General features: G+C 39.5%; 3 protein-coding genes across 7 annotated transcripts; 1 reads left to right on the top strand and 2 right to left on the bottom strand.

Annotated features, from left to right (window-relative positions):
- On the bottom strand, positions 1-7,280 carry CCDC117 (coiled-coil domain containing 117). The gene is made up of 6 exons (XM_084296987.1): positions 7,218-7,280; positions 6,473-6,831; positions 5,702-5,752; positions 5,092-5,325; positions 3,536-3,673; positions 1-3,014 (listed from the first exon to the last, which is right to left on the bottom strand). Exons 2-6 carry the CDS (start codon positions 6,826-6,828, stop codon positions 2,762-2,764), a joined length of 1,032 nt encoding a protein of 343 aa, XP_084153113.1. The 5' UTR covers positions 6,829-6,831; positions 7,218-7,280; the 3' UTR covers positions 1-2,761.
- Positions 7,281-7,441: 161 nt separating this feature from the next.
- LOC311215696 (solute carrier family 2, facilitated glucose transporter member 11-like) lies at positions 7,442-18,263 on the top strand. 5 transcript variants are annotated; one of them, XM_084296992.1, is made up of 13 exons: positions 7,442-7,637; positions 7,772-8,144; positions 9,306-9,404; positions 10,097-10,257; positions 11,247-11,371; positions 11,884-12,013; positions 13,230-13,378; positions 13,532-13,719; positions 14,274-14,384; positions 14,495-14,596; positions 15,656-15,731; positions 16,282-16,409; positions 17,377-18,263. In XM_084296992.1, the coding sequence occupies exons 2-13, from the start codon at positions 8,091-8,093 to the stop codon at positions 17,578-17,580; spliced, it is 1,527 nt and encodes a 508-aa protein (XP_084153118.1). In that variant the 5' UTR covers positions 7,442-7,637; positions 7,772-8,090; the 3' UTR covers positions 17,581-18,263. The 5 variants fall into 5 exon arrangements, with proteins under 5 accessions (XP_084153118.1, XP_084153117.1, XP_084153120.1 ...); XM_084296991.1 differs by having other exon boundaries at positions 7,769-8,144; XM_084296994.1 differs by lacking the exon at positions 7,772-8,144.
- A 145-nt stretch (positions 18,264-18,408) lies between these two features.
- Positions 18,409-22,810, bottom strand: HSCB (HscB mitochondrial iron-sulfur cluster cochaperone). Its single transcript, XM_084297416.1, has 6 exons — positions 22,561-22,810; positions 22,395-22,491; positions 21,858-21,947; positions 21,172-21,316; positions 20,273-20,320; positions 18,409-19,020 (listed from the first exon to the last, which is right to left on the bottom strand). The coding sequence occupies exons 1-6, from the start codon at positions 22,785-22,787 to the stop codon at positions 18,929-18,931; spliced, it is 699 nt and encodes a 232-aa protein (XP_084153542.1). The 5' UTR covers positions 22,788-22,810; the 3' UTR covers positions 18,409-18,928.
- Between the last annotated feature and the right edge of the window lie 46 nt (positions 22,811-22,856).

Raw genomic sequence — 22,856 nt, 5'->3', positions numbered from 1 at the left:
TAAAAATATTTTAGAAAATTTATTGAAAACTCACATAAAAAGGGTGATTTGGCCCCAAGAGAAGACAGACCAGAATCAGTTCTTCCATATTTCAAAATAAAGTTTTTTCCTAATACTGCATCACGTTTGCTATCCTGCTTGTAAACAGAATTAATAGATATATTTTAGGGAAGTCAAAACCAAATCAAACTGTTACAAATACAAAAGTTTGAAAACACCCACTAGCTTGTCCTCTCTCACTCTCTCCAGCTGATTGCTAAAGCAAGAATTTTGCTCGGTCCTCCTAGACAACTATGGGTCCTCCGTTACCCGTACTCTTCTTCTCCATCAGTTTAAGGATTCAGCCATGTTGTCTCCTAATAGTGGCATAAATTAATTATTAAAAAAAATCTTTTATACCAAGTTTCTTAGACACATTTTTTCCCCCATCTCATGGTCTTCCTCAGTAGTCCACTATATTCTTGTTTCAGATGTCAGATTAACAGGGCTCGGTGATACTTTACTGACATCAAGGGATTAAAGAGGAAATACATGTCTAAAAGCTAACCTTTGATACAAACATAGCAGGAAAAAAAAAAAGCATGTTTAAAAGCCATCTACATACATTTGTTCTCCTGCAAATTTTCTGGGCAACTTGTCATTCAGTATTTTAAGAGGGAAGAAACTGTCTAGATTTGACATATTTAGACTTCCCAGATTTTTCTACACCTTGTGCCATGTATTGCTGAGATGGTTTCATCACTTTTTTTTTATCCTTTCTTTTCAGCTTATTTAGGATCAGAGCTATCAGCCAAAACAGTCCCAACCTTGAACTTTCACGATAATCCTACAAGCTTAAAAATTGATATTTATTTAGAGGCACCACATTTTCTACCTGCAATAACTACAGCCTTCCCCAAACTGCATTGCTTTACTTTATACTCAAGCAATGTAGCATGTCAAAGGCTGTAGATTTTAAGCAAGTTCATCAGTTTAATAATAAATGAGAAATTTTACACAGTTCATGCAAGAGATTTATAGCAGACTGAAATAAAATAAGACAAGAAGGATCTGCACGCATTCTCCAAAGTTCCAGAATGGTAGCTATACAAAAGTTTTCAGAATAATACCTATTCAAATGTTGGAATGTTTTTAGTGAAGCTCTGAAATATTTTAACAAGAGACAGCAAATTTCACTCAACCTTCAACAAGAACAGCAAGATATACACAGGATATAACAAAGAGATATCCTTCAAAGAAAGCTTCTCTGATCTAAAAGAGAAGAATGACTGCAGAAGACAAACTTGATTTTAAACTATCAACAATGGGTTAACCATTAAAAAAAATCAAAGATTATCAATTAGCTGTGCAAAGGAAGAATAGTTTTTCTTACGCAAACAGCTGCAATACTGAGAGGCCTGTGTACTTGGCTCCTTTATGTTAGCAGGATGTCAAATACAGACTAGGATGCTAAGACTCAATAGAACCTATTACTTGGAAAGAGATTTCCTAAGAAAAGCCTCAATTGAGGTGTCTCTGCAAAAGGTCTGGGACTTAAGACCAGAAGATAAGATCTCTGCCTTGTTTAAGCGTAAAAGAAGTAGTGTGCACTGAGAAAAAGTACAAGCAATAACTCATTGAGGATTCTTTTTCTTAACACTAAGCAGGGTACAAAATTCTTTTGGCATACTTCTGTATAAACTATGTGGCACCATGTTAATGGCATGTTGTAGTTTAGACTGTAAATATAGGTTTCCGCAGGCAAAAGACAAATGTCTTTTTAGTTTGCCACCAATATCAGCAGTCCCACTTAAAGTTTGGGACTTAGTTGTACATGACATTCAGCATTTGACTCTCTTTACCCCAGAAAATCGGCTATTATCCAATTTACTTATCTTTATAAAAATTAAAGGATGCCATTTATTTAATGAAGAGTTATGCTGTCTTCAACTGACTTTCCAACTCAATGTACACAAAGAATCACAATGTAAAATATGAATCAGTTGGCTGAGAACCACTTTTCCCTAGACTTCGCACCATCTGGGGAGGAGGGTCATCAAAAAAACAAACTATTCACGAGCCAATGAACCAAAGAGGACTAAAGTTAGTAGATAACTTGTAGTATCAAGTTAGTAGCCAGTTTTACTTTCTACAAAGCAAGAGGCTTATGCTCAGCTATAACATTCCTTCCCTACCATATTACAGAATGCATCATTTCAATACTTGAGTTTACATCAAGTGCAAACCAGCTGCAGATGAAACGGCCATTGTGTGAAAAGCTGTATTTCTATTGGGATTACTTTTCTGTCTCTGACTAAACTCAAAATTATTTCTTCCTTTCAATACCTTTTTGTGATTTTACTGAAACTAACTGACCAAGCACAGTATATGCACCAGTCTTAGTGGCTCAGTAAGTGAAAAAGTGTGGCTTGAGCCACCATAACATTCAGTATTTGGATTTTATACCTGACCAAGGACTACTAAGAGGACATTTCACCATTAACAAAGATGGAAAGCTGCTTTCTTGTTCCAAAGGTATTTGAGTTGCTTTCTCAGTAAAAATTAGAATATTTAACAAAGCAATATTTTTTTTATTTATTTATTTTTTTTTTAAGTTTCCTGAAGTTGTGTCTGGCCAACCCATGTTCTTACGATTGTTACTAGGAAAAATAATAATAATAAAAAGTCAGATTCACACATCAAACCAGAAGGAAAGAGAGAATCAAAAAAACAGCAACAAAAAACAGCAGAAGTTCACCACTTCCAGTCTACAGTCTTGCATCTACAACTCCATTTCTTCTTCTGCACACCCAGAGATTCCCAAACTAGTATACATATCTGGAGACACGACAGTCTGTTGTGATTCAGGGAATATTTCAGTCTGTGGGTCAAAAGCAGCTCTTGGTGTTAACTGCTTTGCTTGACACCCTTCTGTACTCTGCTGCCTCAAGTTCTTAACAGAAACAGGCTTCAGTTTATCTGTGAGAAATTCAGGAAGAGGTTTCCAAAGCACCAGCTCCATAGAAGGACGGCTCCTAGAAGGGATGGAGTGCCAGTTAAATTACAGTTCTCCAATCACAACTGCTAAATGCAGAAGACCAGTGAATATCTTCATCCTTCGTGCTAGCCTGGAACTATATTCCAAAATGCATATACCAACTATTAAATTTCCTCTTCCTTAACTAGTTCCATTACTTCTAGTTCTAACCACGCGTTTTCTTTCACACAAAATTTGATGAGTATTGTTGGTCACACTTCAGGACCTTCTTCTTTTGGAAACCCGCATATATAAAAATGAGGATATAGTTGTTTATTCAACATGTTTCATTCTGTACAAATGAGGAGTACAAAACACAGCTTGATGACCACTATAGTTACACTCATTTTGTTTCACATTAGGATAGTTTTTCCTATTTTTGACCAGATGAATGGTCTGCTACACAATGTTGGCTGCATCATGCAGTAATTAAGGACATCTCCACAAACACAAGACCAGGCCTCTCATTTCATTTGCATGTATTAGCTACATAGCACCATGATTTCCTCCAGAACTTACATAGACTCTATTATTTTCTTTGTCAGGACTTCACCAAAATCCCTCTTCATCCCTTTTTTAAGGGTATCTGACAGGATAAGAGTGGGCAGATTGCTAACATTTCCATCAGCATGAACTTCCTCATCTTCATCAATTATCCTAGGAATGGAGGGGGAAGAGGGAAATAAACACTATTGAGCATACTGTTAACAGGCACATCCACTGCAGTTCTATCTACGTGCACTGCACTATACAGTGTAGATAGCTGACCTAGGCTGGGTACCAGAAGCAGCGGGGCCATGTTAACATGAGTCTCTCTTGGGCCAATATACCCTAAGAATGACTGTTACCATAGAAGCCACTTGAGCAGCTATGCCACTTCTGGTACCTAAGCTAGCTTTGTTATCTTTGCATGGTCCAGCAGTGCACAATGCACACATACACTGAGAAGAAAAAAATAAAATACCACAAATTCACTTCCGGGAAAGTGTAAAATTCAGTCATATTACAAAAGTGAGTCTCAGTTACGTAGTAACTTCACCAGCTTAATTCTTCAGATGTCAACTCAGAGTTATTTAAAAGCTAATGAATATAGTTCTTATCTTTAAAGATTTGGCATCAGTGTCTCTGATTAAGAGCATAAAAAGTTAAAGCATTTAGAACAAATTGGAGGCACCTCCTTTGTTTTTGATAAACCTTTTATAGAGAATTTAGTAGGGTAGCTGGGAAGGAGGGGGAACAGTCCTCTGAGAGTTCTAAAGCAGACTTCGTAATGCAGGTGTAGCCAGATCACAAAGAAAAAACATTGTTACTTTTATTTGCCTATGAGAAATGCATCTCTTCATGCATCATCAATTGAGTAATCATCTAAAAAAATCTTTTTTTTTTAATTTTGACTTTTCTAACAACTGTCTGCAGTGTGTTTTTTTGTTGTTTTTTTTAAGAGTATTCTGGAATAATAGCACAACTGCAGTCAACTGATATATACACAACATGCTGGAAAACCTTTCAAATACAAGAATGCACAATATGTTTATTAAATGACTGTAAAAATCTGCCCGTGGCCACCCTGCCATCCCAATATCAAGCCACCTGATATTTAATAGCAAGATGAACCTCAGTCTTAGTGCATATGTGCAGAGAGAGATCTCTGATTCATGCTAATTTGTACACTAACAAATTCACATCTGTCCTGAGCGTTTAGAAGAATTAATTGCAGAACAAGCTGCAATTGGTTGAAAAAAAGCTGAGCTCAAGTCAGACTATATAACATGGGTTAGAATTAGAGCTCTGGATACTCACAAAAGAGTGTAAGAACCCATTATGGTACATTGATGCTGCATGATTATTTTGAAGAGCATATTTATTCAGCATCTCTTGCATCCTCAAGTTCAGATCATAATAGCAGCCCCAACACTCATAAAAACATAGGTAGCCTACAAAGAAACCACTTGCACACAAAGTTGATCTCAGACTTACAGTAGTGTTACCACACTGCTAAATGCTAGTTTTACCCCTTACTGCCCACCAAAAAGGGAAAGCTCAGCAAAGCCAGTCTACTCAATCCCTGCATTTACCTGTCCTCAATTTCCTGAAGCTTCCTGCGAGCAACCTCGCATTGCTGTTCCCCCATTGTCTGATCCATTTCTTCACAGGGAATTTCTAACATGGCAGTTTCAGGACGGCTGCCACCATACCGACTTGCTACCTCCCCAGCTGCCTGCTGACCTGCACAGAGAATCCATTCTTCAGTGTTGGGATTCAAAGGGCAATTTTTGGTTCCTGTCAGTCTCTTCTTCTTCACAGGACAACTAGGAAACAAAATAAGTTTACAATTGACAAAAGAGAAATGTTGTATTCTACACAAAAATATGTTATAGAAAGTAACGTGTGTTTCACCAGATTTGACTAACTATGGAAATACAACCTCCACAAAACAAGACAACATTGCTCTTATTAAAACATGGGTACCCGCGCAAGAAAAATCAGTGCTACTCAGTTAATTAGGTAGCTGAAATGGATTTGGGCTTGCTCATGTGCAATTCAGGGGAAGAGTTCCAAATTGAAACAATGGAAGATGTTCCTTTCCTACGTATCCTGTAGATGAGATGTGCTCAAATCTTTATTGAAAATAAAAAGGAAATTCTTATAAGATTTCTCAGGCTATTAAAGACAAATTTAATTTACCCTTCTGCCTCTTCTTCTAGCTTATGCTTCTTTCCACCTCGAACAGTGACACTGTAAAATAGAGAGAAATGGTTTTTGGCTTGCAATTCTATCTTCCAATGACATAGATTTTCAAGCAATATTTTCCTCCCTTTTCAAACTTCACGCACAGCTTGAACAGCAGTAAGAGCAACAGTTGCCACATGTCACCAGTTGTGAAGGGAGTGAACGGTTGGACAACAAGGACCAACTTTTGTTCCAAAGAAAATCAAAGAGGTCTGTAATTGCTCAGTTCTCTAAGCAGAATGCCTGATAATTTCTCCTTTATATTATTTCTTTTTCCCCAAGGGGCAAGAACAATTTTTGCTAAAATTCAAATGCTTCAAAACTAGCATGTGAACCAGCTTCAGGCTCTAATAATACATTGTTGACAGACTCAAATTAAATGTGACCAAACAACAAAATATGACAGAATAAGACTTTATACAAGTATTTTGTGTTCACATATTAGAAAGAGTGAGTTTAAAAATAAGTACAAGAGCTTAAAGCATATCAAGATCTAGGAAAATTCGATCGCATTTCTTTCTTTTTTGAAGGTTCCTTCATCCTTCACCAAGAAACTTAAAGGCAGTAGGAGAACCAACGCAGTTCTAATGTACAAACAATACAATACCGGAAGAAAACAAATTCGAACCTCTCTTGGAAAGACAGGTTATTTCACAAGGCCAGTACAAATAAGGAACATTTTCCCTTCCCCGTTCCCGCAGTAACGATGTTGATGTTGGTACTTACTGGCTGTGACTCTGCTGCTGGTGCAAGCCTCGCGGGTGTGCCGCGTTTGTGAAAGAGCCCACCGGAGCGACAGTCAGGCTCTCGTTGTAACTCCCAAGCGCAGCAAGAGCGGCAATGTCAAAGCTGCTCTGCAAACACGCGCCGGAGGAGCCGCAGCCATCGGCGCCGTCGCTCCTGTTCCCCGCCAGCATCACGGCGGGGGGCTGGAGGTACCCGCGGCCGGCAGCTCCGGGCTGCGAATCGTCCCGCGCGACTCCCGGCAGGCCGTGGCGGTCAGGGGCCGCGGCCAGCGCCTGGGGGAACTCCAGGGCGGGCCCCGCAGGGATGCCCGGGCAGGATCTGCCCAGAGCTGCCATCTCCTGCCGAGCAGACAGAGGACGTCAGCCCCGCCGGGCCGCGAGGGGCCGGCCCGGCACCGGTGCCGCCGCAGGGCGAGCGGCTCCCCTCAGGCGGGCCCGGGGCCGGCGCCGCCTCCCGCCCTGCGAGAGCCGCGCGGAGCTCCGGCCCGCGGCCGTCCCCGCTGCTCGCGCCGGCCCGGCCCGGCCCGGAGCTCTCCCGCGCAAGCTCGCGCTGAACGGGGCCGAACGGGACCGGACGCGGGCGGGCGCCGGCAGCGGGGCGATCGCTGCGGCAGCGCGGGCGACCCGGCCCAGCGGCACTGCAGGCAGCCCTCGGCCGCGGCCGTGGGGCGCCCCACCGCAGCAGCAGGGAAGAGCCTGAGCTCGCCCGCCCGCGCCGTGCTCACCGCCGGGCCGGGCCGGGCCGCGCCGCTCTCGGACTCGGACGGCACCGCCAGAGGCCGAGTCCTTTCCAGGCCTTTCGCCCCGCTCGGAGAAGGCGAGCGCGGCACTATGGGAGCTGTAGTCCTGGGCGGCGGCCGCGCGGCACTACGGGAGCTGTAGTCCTGAGCGGCGGCCGCGCGGCACTACGGGAGCTGTAGTCCTGGGCGGCGGCCGAGCGGCGCGAGGTGCGGGGCGGCGCGGCGGCCGCCCGAGTCTAGCTGCTGCTGGGATGGGGGCGTGCGGGAGGCGCCCTCCTTGCCCGGCAGCGGTAAAGCCCCGGCCTCTCGAGGGCACCTCGAGACAGAGCCGCTGTTGTTCGCGGACTGCAGCCAGAACCGCCGGGTCGGGGAGGGCCTCCCCTGGAGCAGCCAAATCCTGATCAGGTGAGGAGCTCGGCCGGCGGCTTTTCGCCGGCTCCGTGGTGTGTGGTTTGGGGAAGAAGCTGGGGCTGTAGCTGCGAGCAGCAGGCGGTATGACGCGAAAGCACAAGGTAACTGCCTGTCATTTTCCTTAGTAGCTGAAGTCTGTAGCTAACTGGTGACTGAAGGGCATGCTTTCTGCTCCGATGTAAATGAAGAAATTGAAAGTGGTATGAAATGTATTACCGGGAAACTTGCTGTTCTGAGCTACTTAACTGCTGTCGTGGCTTCGTAAGACTTAGCGAGCGCTGGACGTTTCCATCTAAAGAAAGTCGTGGACTGTTGAGAAGAATCCCATTGGCTAGAGGTGGACCCAAAATTCTTTGTTTTTGTACAGTAACAGCTTCATCTCTTTGGCACCTTTTGTTCCTGTAGTGTAGTTTATTAAAATTTTGCAAAGGAAATCTAATTCAGCCCATGGTAAGAATGGAGTACCAGCCCCTACTGAGAGGGTCTAGCATGCGCAGCAAGGTAAGCAGAACGTTCGTGGCCTCTGAAGATGGATCCTGCAGAAAGTTTTTAGCTTTAACATTGATTCATGATTGCAACATTTTCTTATTTTCACATTTATTTTTAGGTCATGATTAGGCTTGTGAAGTTTTGTATTGTCCTTAGACTGCAAACTGTGTCATAAAACGGAAGCTGTAAAAGCACGTTTTCCGATTCTTATGTTCTTATATTGAATGTTAAACCATTTTTTGTTTGTGGCCTATTTCTAAAATGAGGTGGAACTGATAACGCTGTTGTCCGTACTCTAAGAAGTCTGGGCTTAAACTCCAATGTGACACAATCTGTGATGGCTGATGAGCAGACTGTTTTGGACATGAACAAAGTGGAGGTGTTACAAAAACATATGATGTATGTTAATGATTCTGGGCTTGTGTCTGTCTCTCTCTCCTCCCCCTCCCCCAGTGCTCTCTTCTCACTGTTTTAATGCTTACAATACAATGATATAGTAGGAATACTTTATTGTAATTGTAAAATATAAATCATTTTTAATTATTCATCTGAGTAGAGCTTGAAGTTCTTCACAAAAAGTTATAACCAGCTGTTTAGCAGATCAGGAACCTGTGGTGCAGGGAAGTGGAGTGGCTTGTTCAGGTCTAATGAGTCAATGGCAGAGTTAGGAATTAAATCCCTGTGTTGCTGTTAAAACTGTCAGTGCTACTGTGCTTTTGTAGCTCTCAATCAGGATGATGTTATTTCTTGTTTTTTTTTTTTCAAGACAGAAATTGTGAGTTTGTTAATTCTCATTTGGAGTTATTGTTTCTTTTACACCAAACACACAGTCCTAAAATTCTTTTGTAAAAAACAGAGACCATGAGCAGCATGGCATGTGCAAAAAGCATTCACTCAGTTAGTAACTGCTGCTGTTCTGAAGCAGTTGTGTATCCTACAACTAATCTGAAAACTTGTTGTGTCTCTGAAGAATGCTAGTGATCATGGCCGAAGTCAGTGTGAAATGTTTTTCCTATTACAGATATTTGAGAGCTTATGTCATTTTCTAACCAAACACTTTCACAGCCTGAAAAAATATGTGGTTACCTCACCAATTTTTGTCCTGGGTATTATATGCATGTGAGCTCAAGGGTCTATCTCTTTTCATACTTGACATTCTCTCTTGTTCTCTAGTTTCCTAGCTGGACCTTATTTCTGGCTGTTTGCGCCGTGGGAATTGGAGGGACCTTTCAATACGGATATAATGTTTCCATTATCAATGCACCCACCCAGGTAAAATATTGTCTGTTTTGCAGTAATGGAGGTATCCTGTCTAACTGGACCAAGAGGACAAATGCACTTTGACTGTGGTGGCACTGGGTTCCAAAGCAGTATGAAAGATCCTGCTGATTTCCAGAAGGGTTTCATATGAATTTGTGAATACCTCCTATCAGAAGTATTCTGTGTCAGACAAAAGTGCCAGAAATCCCATATAAATAGCTCTATTAAAATCTGCTTTAGAAGGATTAACAGAATAAATAAGATAAATAAGTAACATTTTCCGGTTACACCTGTGACTAATGTAGGCCAGAATACTAAGGATACTTACAGCAGTCCATCACAAGGTAGCTTACTGAGAAAGGCCACCTTAGGCAAAAATGTTGCATCTGTAGGGCCTGAGTACCCATCATAAGTATTTTCACCCACTGGTTGTGAAATATGTAATATGCCAGAAATAGAGGGAGAGTCCAGGAAGTTTGTTCATCTGTGAAGTCTTTGCTTGCTGACTAAGAACAGGAGCCTCTGAGTACAGATATGTGTCAGTTCAAGAGTTTCTAAAGGCAAATTTTAGGATACCAAACATGTACAATGACCATTTCAAAATTTTGACACGTGAATACTGTAAGAAAGGAAGAAGAAAATCAGAGTTGCAGAAGGGCATACATAGAATGCTATGCTTGTATCATCATTTCTTTCTGCTGCAGCATATTCACAGGTTCTTAAATGAAACTTGGATTAGTCGTTACCACATGGAATTAAGTCCAGATTTGTTGACTTTTCTTTGGTCTGTCATTGCTTCTATATTTTCACTTGGAGGTCTTTGTGGAGCCCTTATTGGAGGCAGCATGGCAATTCGGCTAGGCAGGTGAGTTACATAGGCAGGCAGACACAGAGCATGTTTTCTTTTCCTACCTTGTCATTGGGATGTAAAGGAAATCAGTGGAAAGTGGGAGTGGGAAACAATGTACATTAGGTGACTATAAATGTTTTTCACTTCAAAGAGCTTTCTAGCAGAGTTTTCCATTTTGTTCCAACATGACTTAAAAGATGAGCCAGAATTAAAGCTTTCCAGTCCAGTCTTTCCATTACATTTATTGAAATCTCAGAAAGAGTATGGAAATACTGTATGAAAACACAGGTTCCACATGCACACATTTGATAGTAAGGACATGCTGTGAACTCTGTAACATTTCATAAAAACTCCGTATAGATGCAGCATGAATGGACAAAACCAGACTCCTACCTTGTCAGGCCTTTCTGTCTCGTGTTATCACAGAATCACAGAATTGCAGGGGTTGGAATGGACCTCCAGAGATCATTGGGTCCAACCCCCCTACCAAAGCAGGTTCCCTAGAGCAGGTTGCCCAGGTAGGCATCCAGATGGGCCTTGAACATCTGCAGAGAAGGAGACTCCACAGCCTCCCTGGACAGCCTGTCCAGTGCTCCGTTACCCTCACCGTGAAGAAGTTGCATATTGGTGCAGAACTTCCTGTGCTCCATTTTGTAGCCATTGCCCCTTGTCCTGTCCCCACTGAAAAGAGGTTGGCCAAATCCCACTGTTGCCCACACTTAAGATACTTGTAAACATTAATAAGATCCCCTCTAAGTCTTCTTAAGGCTGAACAGGCACAGGTCTCAGCTTTTCCTCATAAGGAAAATTATGTTTATAAACTTTATAAGGATATAAATTATCCTTATGTTTAGACTTTATTTTTGAGTAAATAGTTGTATCATATTTCCAGTGAATAGCATGTTTCATCATTACAAAGCCCATTTTTTTCCCTATCGCCAAAAAGTAAAATATTTTTAAAAACCCATTATTGCTGATTTCTGTATTGTTTTTTTCCTCTTCAGGAAAGGAGCTCTTTTGATGAATAATATTATTGCAGTACTGGCTGCCATTTTAATGGGGATCAGTTTTCCTACTGGTTTGTTTGAGTTACTGATTGTTGGAAGATTTTTGATTGGTATAAATTCAGGTAAATGATTTCCTATTCCTACTTTCAATAAGCTACAGTGAATAATAACTTATTGTTACTGGTGATTCTTTAAGTATTATAATACATCTTTGTACACTGCTTTGTAGATATGATGATCAAAATTTTCTGTTTAATATGGAATCTGAAGGCAGTTCAGTTCATAGAGAAATTAAAAATAAGTCCAATTTTCTGCACGTTTTGGTTCAGTTACTCTTTTCAAAGCAAAATCTAGAGACTAAAAAGACTCTAGTGCTGTAATGCTGACCTACCATGATATGACCTGTTTGTAAAGGCATGGAGAACCATATCTTTGGTGTGGTTGTAATAAGCTAGAATAAGAAAGTGTTTCATTAATGACTTCTCAGTATTATTCAATAAACAGACTACTGTAAAGGAACAAAATGTTCTTGAGCACATAAATCCAGGGTATGCACTGCATAGCATATGCTTTGTGGAAACAACAACAAAAGTACAATCTATTAATAGGAAAATGTTTCTCCATTTACTTGCAGGTATTGGGATCTGTGTGCAACCTCTGTATATTGGGGAGGTTGCCCCAAAACATCTTAGAGGTGGCATGGCCATGGGTAGTTCCATCTTTCTGACTGGGGGGATTCTGACAGGACAAATAATTGGTTTGAGGTTAGAATTTTTTTTTCCGCCTACTGTGCATTACTCACATTTAAATAATTGTAATTCCCTGCAGCTCCCCGCAAAACACTCATTGTAGCATTAGTGAATGACTTCATATAGAACGTCTACCTGTAGGAAGATAACTGCTTTTATCTCCTCAGGGAATTATTCTCTGTGTAGGTGAGTCAAAACAGAACAGCACCAGTTAAAGAAGCACATTTAGGCCAAGTTCATATTTTTGCAGTTTCTTGCTGGTGACAAAGAAGTATAAAATAATTCATACAACAGGACTTGAGAACAAGTCCTTGAGAACAAGTTGAGGGCCTCTTAATTTTTATATTGTAGCACAACTGCTGTTTTTGTCCCTTGTGAGATCAGATGAGGTTGCTAGGGACTTTATCCGGTTGGTTCTTGAAAAATTCCAGGAATAGACTACATAACCTCAAGATGAAAAGCCTCTTTCATGAAGTCTGCTAGAAGCTTTCCCCTGCCCTAAGAGCTAGTACCCTGAGTAACAGCTACATTCTTATATTATCTACATTCTTATTTTTTCTCTTCTCTCTTTCAGTCTACCAAAGCCCTTAAACCTTTCCCTTTTGTCTTTATTGCTACCTTCTAAATTAACTGATTTTGCTGGATACTTTAGGTTTGAATAAAGTAGAATATAAACTTTAGACTGCATAACCTAAGGTCAATATTTAAAATTAAATACACTTTCTATTTTAACAAGTTCATATTGCCCACAACACATCATCCTGCAGATTCTAACTTTATCAATTTTAATGATTCCTTTCTATGTAAATACACTTTCTAATTCAATCAACTTTGAATAGGAAGTGGGATCAGATGACCTTGTGTGTTCCCTTCTATGGCAAATTATTGTATGATTTTCAAAAGCAAACGGGAGTGTTGGTTCTGACCTTAAAGTGAAGTCCTTAAGTTCTTACGTTCCTGTAACCCTAGAAAATGCTGCTACAACAAATCTGAAACTAGTGCTTGGAACCAACACAGCAATAAGCAGCAGTAAAGCAGTGTTGCTTATTTATTCCCAAGTGAAACCTAATTTCAGAGTGGGTGGAAAGTACTTTCTGAGCCTCCTTCTCTTGAGGTTCACAAGACATAGGTAATTAGTTACAGGGAACAAACATCTTGCTTTCAGTAGTCTTCTGAAGAGTCATCAATAGCTAATTACCTTTTTTTCCTTCTTTTTCCGTGCCTCTTCCAGGGAATTACTAGGTGGAGAAATGTATTGGCCTCTTTTGCTATCCAGCAGCTCTTTTCCAGCATTTGCCCAACTTTTGTTCCTGCCGTGGTTTCCTGAAAGTCCCAGATATCTTCTTATTGACAGAGGTGATGAGCTGAGCTGTGCCAAAGGTAACTTACAGTGTATATACTTTCTCTGCATCTTCAAAAGTGTACAATGAGTATATTGGGTTTCAGATTTTCCTTTTCTTCTTATCAACGCAGCATAGTTACATTGCCTAGTACCTTTTGGCCTATGTTTTTTTGTTTGTTTTTTGTTTTTAGCTTTGAAGCGATTTCATGGCTCTTTGCAGTATCAAAGGGAGATGGAAGACATACAGCAGGAATGTTTTGCCTTGGATGGGGAAAAACCCAGGAAGCCCTGGCAACTATTCACTGATCACAGTGTGAGATGGCAGCTCATTACTGTGATTGTCATGACTATGGGCCAGCAGCTCAGTGGGATAAATGCTGTAAGATTTCATACTTAAAAACAACTTAAGCAATTATTTAACTTCCATTTATTTTTCAGCCTTTTCTTAAAATGAGGGGCCCGTGTAGAGAATCTCAGAGAAATGGGATAAATGAGAGAGAAAACCTGTCTTATTCATGTTTATTAAATTGAAGCACATTTCTTTTTTTTTTTTTTTTTTTTTTAAATTATTATTTCCATGTTTTTGGTGTGTAAATTGCTTTGAAGAATGACTTAATTTTTGTGTTTACATCTTTATTCTTCTGAAAAAGTAAATAAAGGTGGATCAGCTTATCCCATGCCATGTAGCTTAAGAATGATGAAACATTATATTTAGTAAGTTGAATAATTATATTTACTTTTATGATAGCAATATATTACCTAGATGCTAATTTATCAGGTTCTTCTTGCTGTTTAGATCATATTAAAAAGTCACAATATAAAATATATTCAGGAGTATGTTAGTATGAACTTGACTTTGTCTCCAACTGACAATTTATCTATTGGGAATGCTCAATTCTTTTATTCCTTTTTATTTTCTTCCTCCTTTTGTAGATTTATTTCTATGCAACTTACATTTTTGAACAAGCTGGGATCTCAGCAGAAAAAATCCCATATGTGACACTTGGCACTGGAGCTTGTGAATGTCTCACAGCCCTCACCTGTGTATGTACCAATTTCTTCTACCTTCTAGCATAACCAATAACAATGCTTGAAGAACAACTTTGGTAAATACGAGGTTGGTATAGTAATAAAATATTATGTCTTACCCATAGGGTTTACTGATCGACTATGTGGGAAGAAGATATCTTATCATTGGCGGATACCTCCTTATGATCTTTTGGAGCATTGTTTTAACATTCTCTCTGACTTACCAGGTGTAAAGAAGGACTCATTTATATTACATGATATAACTATAAGTGAGTGAAAATCTGTGATGCTCAAAAGAAGCTGGTACATAAGAGCTGCATAGATTTAAGCATCAGTGTAAAAAAATGACAGTTGAAAGATTTGATTGATTCTCCCACTATATTTCCATAGAGTAAGAGAAAACTCTCAGATAAGACTTGATCCTGTACTTGTTTTAAAACTGAAATTGAGTTTAATGCTGAGGAGGAAAAAAAAAAAGCATTGACAAAACAGTGTTTATTCTGTCTTTTAGGATGAAATACTAGATAGTGATGATATTAAGCATCAGAGTCCACTTCACTTAATAGGAAAGCAAAATAAAAATATTGTGTGAGTACCGTTAAGGGCTGCACACATTGGCAAGCAGGCCACAGAAGAAGCACCTGTAGTAATTTCTGAGGTTGGAGTAAATTAAGCTGTTAGGCCAGGCAGAAAAAAAAAAAAAAAAAGTCAGGTTACAGTCAGTTATAGTCAGAGGCCTAGATTTAATCATTTTATTGTAACTTTTGTAAATTTCTGGGTTTGCTTTTGAATAATGACATTTCAAGCTTAGGTTTGGACTATCTAACACACCTAGTTTCATATACATGTATTTAGTGATCCTACCATTTCTTTACTGCGTTGTTGAACTTATGTATACATAATGTGATGAGAAAAATCTGTTTATGCTATGAAAGTGCTTAGTAATGATCCTATGAGTTATCTAATCATTATAAAGTACCAGAATAAACACTGACAAAATGTTGGAACTAGTAACAATATATAATTGTGACTTTTTATATTTGTGTACATTTTTAGTCTTAGAGGACTAATTATAAATCTCAACAGAAGTACTAGACACAACTTAGTAAAAATTGAAATGAACAATACTGACTTTCTCTGAAGCAGTAGTGTTAAGTGCCTTAAGCATCCATGAATGACTGGGTCTTAGTTGAAATAAAATAGCTAAGAGATGTGTAACTGTTAAACTCATTTTTTAAAATGGATTATCAAAACTTAAACTAAAACTTCATTTTTTTCTGTTTCAGGAACTGTACTCATGGGTGCCTTATGTGAGCATGACATCTATATTTGCCTTCATACTGAGCTTTGGGTTGGGACCAGGTATCACACAGTAAAGAATGTTTTGAAGTGCTGAACTGTGTCTTGGAGGGTGGAGAGAGAAATGTCTGCAGCTCTGCTGTGTAAGCCAAGCAGTAGCTATTTACTGTATGGCTGCTGATGCTCTCTGGTTAAGGAATCCAAGTGAGGCAGTCTTATCAAAATGGTATAGTTTCAGTCTATGTAGCCTGAAACAGGCTTACGGTGCATTCTTGTCAGGGCCAGCTACGCATGAGACAGGAGTCCTAGTTCTGGCCATTAATTCAATCAAGTCATACAAGAAGCAAGGGAAAAAAAACTGTTATGCTTTTTAAAGGAATTCTTGCTCCTCGGCAGTTGTGCTGAAAAAGGACTAATTCTTAGAAGAATGCTTACTATGTGGGCAGTAGATTCAGAAAGGTGCTGCTAAGAATACTTACTTTTATTCATTTTTAATAATAGATTGGGATCAACTATTGGTATATTGAAAAGCAACTCAATTTTTCTGGCATCAGAAGTACTCTGCAGACATTTACAATAACCCATGCTGTTTCCGAAACTCATTCCCCTCCAGGTGGCATAACAAATACCCTGACAGCTGAATTATTTATACAGTCTTCACGTCCTGCTGCTTACATGATAGGAGGGACTATTAGTTGGATTAGTTTCTTCACAATTGGAATGCTCTTTCCCTTTATAGTGGTAAGTTTGCATAACACATTTTCCTAATTGTCTAACCTCCCACTATCTCCTCTCTCAGGTTCCATCAAACTGCTTTTTCTTATACAACATAAGAAAACTTACATACGACTTATATAAACATAAGATAAATAGAAACCCTCATCTGAGCCTAACTAGATTCAGTCCCTCTTAAGGGTATTGTTTTATTTTTGTTTGTTAATATCTAAAAGTGTTAAGTTAAAATAAAAAGAATTCATGAGAGGTTTGGATTTAAAAAAAAAAAAAAAAAAAAAAAACACAAAAAAAAAACACAAAAAACAGAAGGTATCAAAACTAGAAAAAATTAAGCAGATACTGAGATTCAAATAAAACATTTCTTGATAGTTCCCTGTGGTTTTACGTTGGAGTAGAAACAGTACTTGGGGCTAATGGTTTGTATCTTCTTTGAGAGCTCACTAAACTTACATACAGAGAATTCTGTGATCAGAAAAATTGTTAGGAAAAAACATATAGACTTATTTCTAGACTAACATTTTGGTTTAGCACTTAAGAGCAAAACATGCATGAAGAACATGCAGCGGAGTATCTATCTCAACTGGATAATCTTTTCTTCTTGGTAGAACTCTGCTTCTGAACAAGAGGTATTTATTTTTCGTATATGGCACTACAAATTTTCATTCATAAAAAATGTTATGAACCTAAAATATTAGCTAAATGTTACCAACTTAAAATATCTAAATTATTGAAATTTTTATTTTAGTGAATGCTGACTTGCCATTACATTATACACGATTCATATCGTGTATGGTTTGATTTTAAAAATAATGTTATTTCACACTAATTCTGTGCATGCAGTAACACATGCGTGTTTAAACAGTTTGTCTCTGGGTGGCAGTGTAAGGGAATAATGGAAACAAAGCATTTTGTTTTCCAACCCCCGGTCATACTTGAAATATGTTGCAATCAAATAAATACAATTTATTTTCAGAAAGGACTGAAGCAGTATTGCTTTCTGGTGTTCTTACTGGAGTGCTCCTTAGTTGCTGCTTTCATCTTCCTCGTAATTCCTGAGACAAAAAACAAGTCTTTTCTGGAAATCAAAAAGGAATTTCACAAGCTTAATTTTGGAGGAAAAAACAAAGAAAAGGAAACAGAACTTTATGAAAGAAGACAACTCCATGATGAATTTTAAATCTGTGTTATTCCACAGCTGTTATAAAACTACTTCAATGAGAACTATGAATGCTGTCCTCTAAATTAGCGATGAACAAGTAGTTTATTACTTCCTCCTGTATATTTAGAGGAGGCTTAATTAAAAGGTGAGTTAATGTTTTTGAAATGCTGTTAAGACAGATACTGATGAAGTGCTATTAAAACATTATATACGAAGACTCGATGTTTAGTTACAACTTGATGTTGTGAGAAATGCTGGTGGAGGTTGATAAATAAATTCCACTCCTCCTGCCTCCAGCAGACTTTGTCAGACAGGCAATACAAATCAGTAGCTCTTATTTCTAATAACCTCACTTCAAATTCAATTATCGAGCATATGTTAATACTTTACTGAATAAAGCATACCTAGTATTCTGAGGCATTAAATCCCAAACATGAACTTCTGTGAAACTGATATTTGAAGAATTCTAGTCAATTTATTAACTTGAGGTATTTAGTTGCTGTTTTTCATTTAAATAACTTCCCTGAAAGATTTAAGGAGATTCCTCCTCCAGTTATATTGCTGTAACCGCAAAAAGACACAGGCATTCTATATCAAAGAAGTAAAGGCAGGACAGCACCTATGTGAATTTTTCTTGTATTATCTTAAGTAGTAATGATGTTTATTCCAAAGGTTTGTTTCTTAAAAGGTAATAATAAAAGTTTCTGGCACTTGAGTGGGTTTTTGATTTTTGTTTCCCCCTCTCCCCTCCCCAACATAGAGGGAAAATTTAACATTTTAAGTTGTGCAGCAGGGTAAAACCCCTTCTAATTTTTTAAGGTCATTTCCTGGCAGATTAAGTTCAACAACACAAAAAGCACGAAGTAGAAAAGAGGACAGATGATTTAAATATATATATGTATTTTTCACCCTTGAAGATTTTTCCAAGATGGTTGGATAGAACACATACAATGAGACTAAGAGAGCTTGAAGGGCCTGCTGAATGAGCGTTCTGTTTAATCTTTGTTATTTCATGAAGGACTTTTCCTCAACTTAAAATAAACTCTTCAGATTTTAGTAATCAAAAGAAATCTTAATTGCATACTGTTTTTATGTGTGTCTCTCTGAAAATCATTTCTATACCTGTAACTCTGCTAGAACAGTACTGTTAACTTACTCGTTACCACTTTTCTGGCTGTAAACATTTCCTGCTTCCATCTGTACTTAAATAAGTGCTACGGTAAGCGCTGAGTTTCTTCTGTCTTCCTTCTCTCAGCATTAAAACTAAGAAAAATGTAGGAGGCGAACACCATTTTTCTGATTTTGGTTACTAAATCAGATGTTTAATTGAAAATAACATTAACTCTTAATGATAAAGGAGGCAGTATCAGGAAGGCATCTTCTTGTTCTTTAGTTTATCCTCTAAGTTTGCAAAATATTTCATTTTGGCTAGAAGCTTCTTAGCTTCTTGAAGATCATCTGAAATGAAATAAAAAATTACTAATTTACAGAGGGAGGACTGAGTTTTCATTTTCAAAATGGATCTCAAGATTTCATTGACAGCAATTGTTTCAGAACTAAGAACTGCAAAAGCTCTGGGAACCCATATACTATTAAAAACATGGTGTCTGTTATTTCCATCTTCGAAGGTTTTGGAACACCTTAATTGAGGTGTTCCACAAAACATGTAAAAATATACAATTGAGAAAGGAAATGTGACTTTTCTGTAAAGTGGCTATAGTATTGGTGTAGCCACTGAGGAATTTTAAGTATAAAGACCATACAGACATTTCGAGAATGGGGGAACGCATATAATTAGACCAACTACCATCACTGAAAAATGCAAGATTCATAGCACTCTGATACAGACAAGGGCAATTCCAAACTGATACTGAAACAATTGTTTCTTAACAGAGCAAGTAATTGGAGGGGAAAGATGGTTTATCACCTACTAACAAGAACAGATGAAGTCCTTAAATCTCACAGTACAAAGAATGGCATATTATAAAGTTATAATTCCTCACGTGCAGGCCTAGCTGCTACTACTTTTCATTTGATGTTTTACAATTGCAGCACACACTACATAAACCAACAGTAAAAGAACTCTGAGACTGAGGAGAAAAATAAAAAGTGGTCTTCCCAGTGTAAAAGTGTTGTCTGAAATGATTCAAGCTCCTGCCCGTTAATTGGTTGTGGAATACAGTTACGTTAATTACTGTGGAGGAAGGCCCTAATACCTTAGACTAAATGGGGCATTGCATCCTGTCTTGCTATATGGCTTCAGTGGTAGGCACTCCAGACTTCCACTGCAAAGAAAAGCATTGACTATTTTGTTGACAGCTTCAAGTCCGCAGAACAAGATCTCCCCAAACTCAAGTTTGAAACGTCAAATAGGCCATAAATTTGAATGAGAAAAGTCTGTCCTTCCCAGTATTAGGAGAAACAAACAAACAAAAATTCTTAATGACTGTGCTCCTGTTTAAAGTGGTCATTTTGACGTGAATGGAATTAACTGAAACTAAAAAAAAAAGTTCAAATACAAATGTGAGGTCCTGAGTTTCCTGAATCAAAAGGTCAAGCTTAGAAGCATCTATTTTTAAACATCAAACAGGAACAATTGTTTATACAGTATTTCTGTTCAGTAGTTCAGAAAATGAAAAAGGAGAACATGGCTTTTCTTAAGCATTCATAACACATATATGGTGACTAAATACTTGATTAAAATAGCTACCTCTTTCAAAAGCTGCGGTCACCTCTTTGGTCAATTCTTCTCGTTTTACTGTAAAACAAATTATTCAGATTTTGTTACATACTCAGTATATTTAATACCAATGCATTCTGGCTGTGGTGGGAAACAATTACTAGTATCATAGTCTTCTGGGAGACGAGAAGGCTTCCCATATTATTGCTGGCGATTATTTTTATTATCATTTCAAATGTACTCCTTTATTTAGACAGGTTTATAGACAGCAATGCCTCACTTAATGTGTTCACTAGCTTCCCAGAAATCTACCTACTATTAAATTGCTTCTTTTCTACTTAGTTTTTATTCTAGTAATTCTTGTTGCTTTTGGCATGCTCTTGTTATTGTAAAGAATTAAACATAGCAAGAAACCCAATGTTTTGGTTATCAACAATATAAACAAGGAAGTTGTTCGTATAAAAACAATAATCAATATAATGTTTGCTAAGTTGAAGAAGATGAAAATAATAAAATACCTGAATAAATTAATAAATTATTTCATGTGTGCAGTCAGGTATTTTAATAAACTTTATTTTGAGTGGTTCTTTCCTTTAGAGCAATCTACTTGCCCTGATCTGGTGGAGGTTGAATGAGAAGTTTCTTTTTACAGTCAATAAATATACCTATTTTGTCATCAGAATAGGTACTGTTATTTAGATTTTCCTGAGCCAGATTTGATTTTAAGTGGCATAAATTGGTAAAGACATTTTTATTTGGGGAAAAATAAAAGCTCTTACAGCAAGTCAGTTCGAGACTTAGAATAATTTAATGACAAGGGTACTAAAATAAATAAACTGAATAACTTAAGAATCTTCAGACACTTCCATATTACACAAGATACAGGATTATAAATTCATTCTGTACAGAACTGTCAGATCTCAACCTACCTTTAATTAAAGTTTCAGTTTCTTCAAGGCTATCCTCATTTTTAGACTCTGCTAATTTCTCATTGATTTCCATGATTTCCGTGAGAAACTCTGAATCTGCATCACAGTCTGTCTCTTGTGCTGGTTCTACTCCATTCAGCTCCAGCTGGTGGAGAAAAGGGGAATTTAGAAACATTCTCAAATTTATTTCAGTGTGAAAGATTTTCTTGAATATTAAGTCTTTTAGCAAGGCTTCTTATCGATAAATTTCTGTTTTTTAAGCTTATTCCATGAAATCTGCGTAAAGCCAGGTCAGCCTTAAAATCTTAAGTCTTAAAAAACACTCCATAGGTGGTCCATAAAAATCAGCAGTTAACTAAAGCAGGAAAATATAACAAAAGCTGCCAAAGGCCAAAGCAGGTAACAACCAGGAAGCAGGTAACAAATAAGCATGGCAGAAGCAGGGAATGAGGTTATAATGATCACTAATGTGTTAAAATAGCGGGAAGGATGATTAACTTTCAGACAAGCTTTTTTTAAATCCATGGTAATCCTGTTTCTTCTTCAGGGGAACACAAATTAGCATGTGAATGATAGTATCACAGGAATTTTACAAAATTGATTCATTGCATTACCACTACGACTTGTTATAGGTGCATTGATAATGGACTATGGACCATTGATAATGGTTGTAGTGGACTCCTTACTAGATAGAGGCCGCGGCTGAGAGGATTCAGGAGGGTTTGATAGGCCTTGTTAACCAAAGAAGAGTGTTGCTCTGAGTAGTGCTGTTCTTTCTGCAAACGGAAGATAAATAACGCTTATTAACAAATTAGTAAGAAGGGGCAAAATAGATTACCCTTTGTCGCCTGCATAGAAACAACGTTCCCGTAACAAACGGACGTAAAATAGAAAGTTGATTTTTAACAGAAATAAAAAGAACGGGGAGAAAACTATCTGGAGTTGTAAGCTTTGTCGCATCACATAACGAAGATCACAAGAACCTCAGCAGCACCTTCTCATCATCCTCCACAACAAGTCCGTGAGCAGAAGCCTCTTCTAAGTTCCTCAGGAACTAAACCTAGAAGTCCCCAGGCACACGGCTGGCGTTCCTTCCCGCAGGGCCCGGCGAGCCGTGCCGCCAAGCCCCGCCGCAGCGCTGAGCGGGGAACGGGGCGCGGGGGCTGAGGGCGGCCGGCGCTGAGGCGGGCGACGCGACGAGACGAGGCCCGCCGGGCACTCACCGGCGGCCTCTGGCCGAAGCGGTCAGGGTGAAGGGCGCGCTGCAGGCTCCGAAAGCGCCGCTGCAGCCGCTGCACGTCGAGGCGGAAGGAGCGGTCACTGCGGGCGACAGAAGGCGGCGTGAGGCCCGCGGCCGGCTGCGCCCCCGGCCGCCCCGCCGGCACTCACCAGTCCATGAGGCGGAAGAGGTCAGGCCGGGGCCCCGGCGGCTGCAGGGCCCGGCAGCCGGGGCAGAAATGAGGCAGTCCCGCGGCGCCAGGGACGGGACCGCCGCAGCTCCAACAGCGCGGGGCCGGGGGAGAGGCCGGCCCGACGCAGCGAGGCCGCAGGGCCGCCTCGGAAACGCGGAGCGCCCACCGCGCCCCGCCGAGATGCTGCCGCAGCGCCGCCTGCATCCCTGCAGACTACAGCTCCCAGCAGCCCCGCGCGCCCGGCCGGGCCCCCATTGGCCCAGTTCGTAGCGA

This window comes from Netta rufina (genome assembly GCF_964035555.1).
Source record: "Netta rufina genome assembly, chromosome: 17".
Classification (NCBI taxonomy): Eukaryota; Metazoa; Chordata; class Aves; order Anseriformes; family Anatidae; genus Netta; species Netta rufina.
Note: the sequence above shows the minus strand (reverse complement) of the source record. Positions and strands in the feature narration are given on the sequence as shown.

What these genes read in the sequence shown, in the direction of transcription:
- CCDC117 (XM_084296987.1), bottom strand. Translation starts at nt 6,828, where the DNA reads ATGGCAGCTCTGGGCAGATCCTGCCCGGGCATCCCTGCGGGGCCCGCC. An exon ending in CTTCAGGAAATTGAGGACAG is followed by an intron (nt 3,674 to 5,091) that starts GTAAATGCAGGG and finishes CTCCATTCCTAG; the next exon opens with GATAATTGATGAAGATGAGG. An exon ending in AAGAAAATAATAGAGTCTAT is followed by an intron (nt 3,015 to 3,535) that starts GTAAGTTCTGGA and finishes CATCCCTTCTAG; the next exon opens with GAGCCGTCCTTCTATGGAGC.
- LOC311215696 (XM_084296992.1), top strand. Translation starts at nt 8,091, where the DNA reads ATGGTAAGAATGGAGTACCAGCCCCTACTGAGAGGGTCTAGCATGCGC. An exon ending in TTATCAATGCACCCACCCAG is followed by an intron (nt 9,405 to 10,096) that starts GTAAAATATTGT and finishes TTTCTGCTGCAG; the next exon opens with CATATTCACAGGTTCTTAAA. An exon ending in ATGGCAATTCGGCTAGGCAG is followed by an intron (nt 10,258 to 11,246) that starts GTGAGTTACATA and finishes TTTCCTCTTCAG; the next exon opens with GAAAGGAGCTCTTTTGATGA.
- HSCB (XM_084297416.1), bottom strand. Translation starts at nt 22,787, where the DNA reads ATGCAGGCGGCGCTGCGGCAGCATCTCGGCGGGGCGCGGTGGGCGCTC. An exon ending in TCAGCCGCGGCCTCTATCTA is followed by an intron (nt 21,317 to 21,857) that starts GTAAGGAGTCCA and finishes TTTCTCCACCAG; the next exon opens with CTGGAGCTGAATGGAGTAGA. An exon ending in GACCGCAGCTTTTGAAAGAG is followed by an intron (nt 19,021 to 20,272) that starts GTAGCTATTTTA and finishes ATTTCATTTCAG; the next exon opens with ATGATCTTCAAGAAGCTAAG.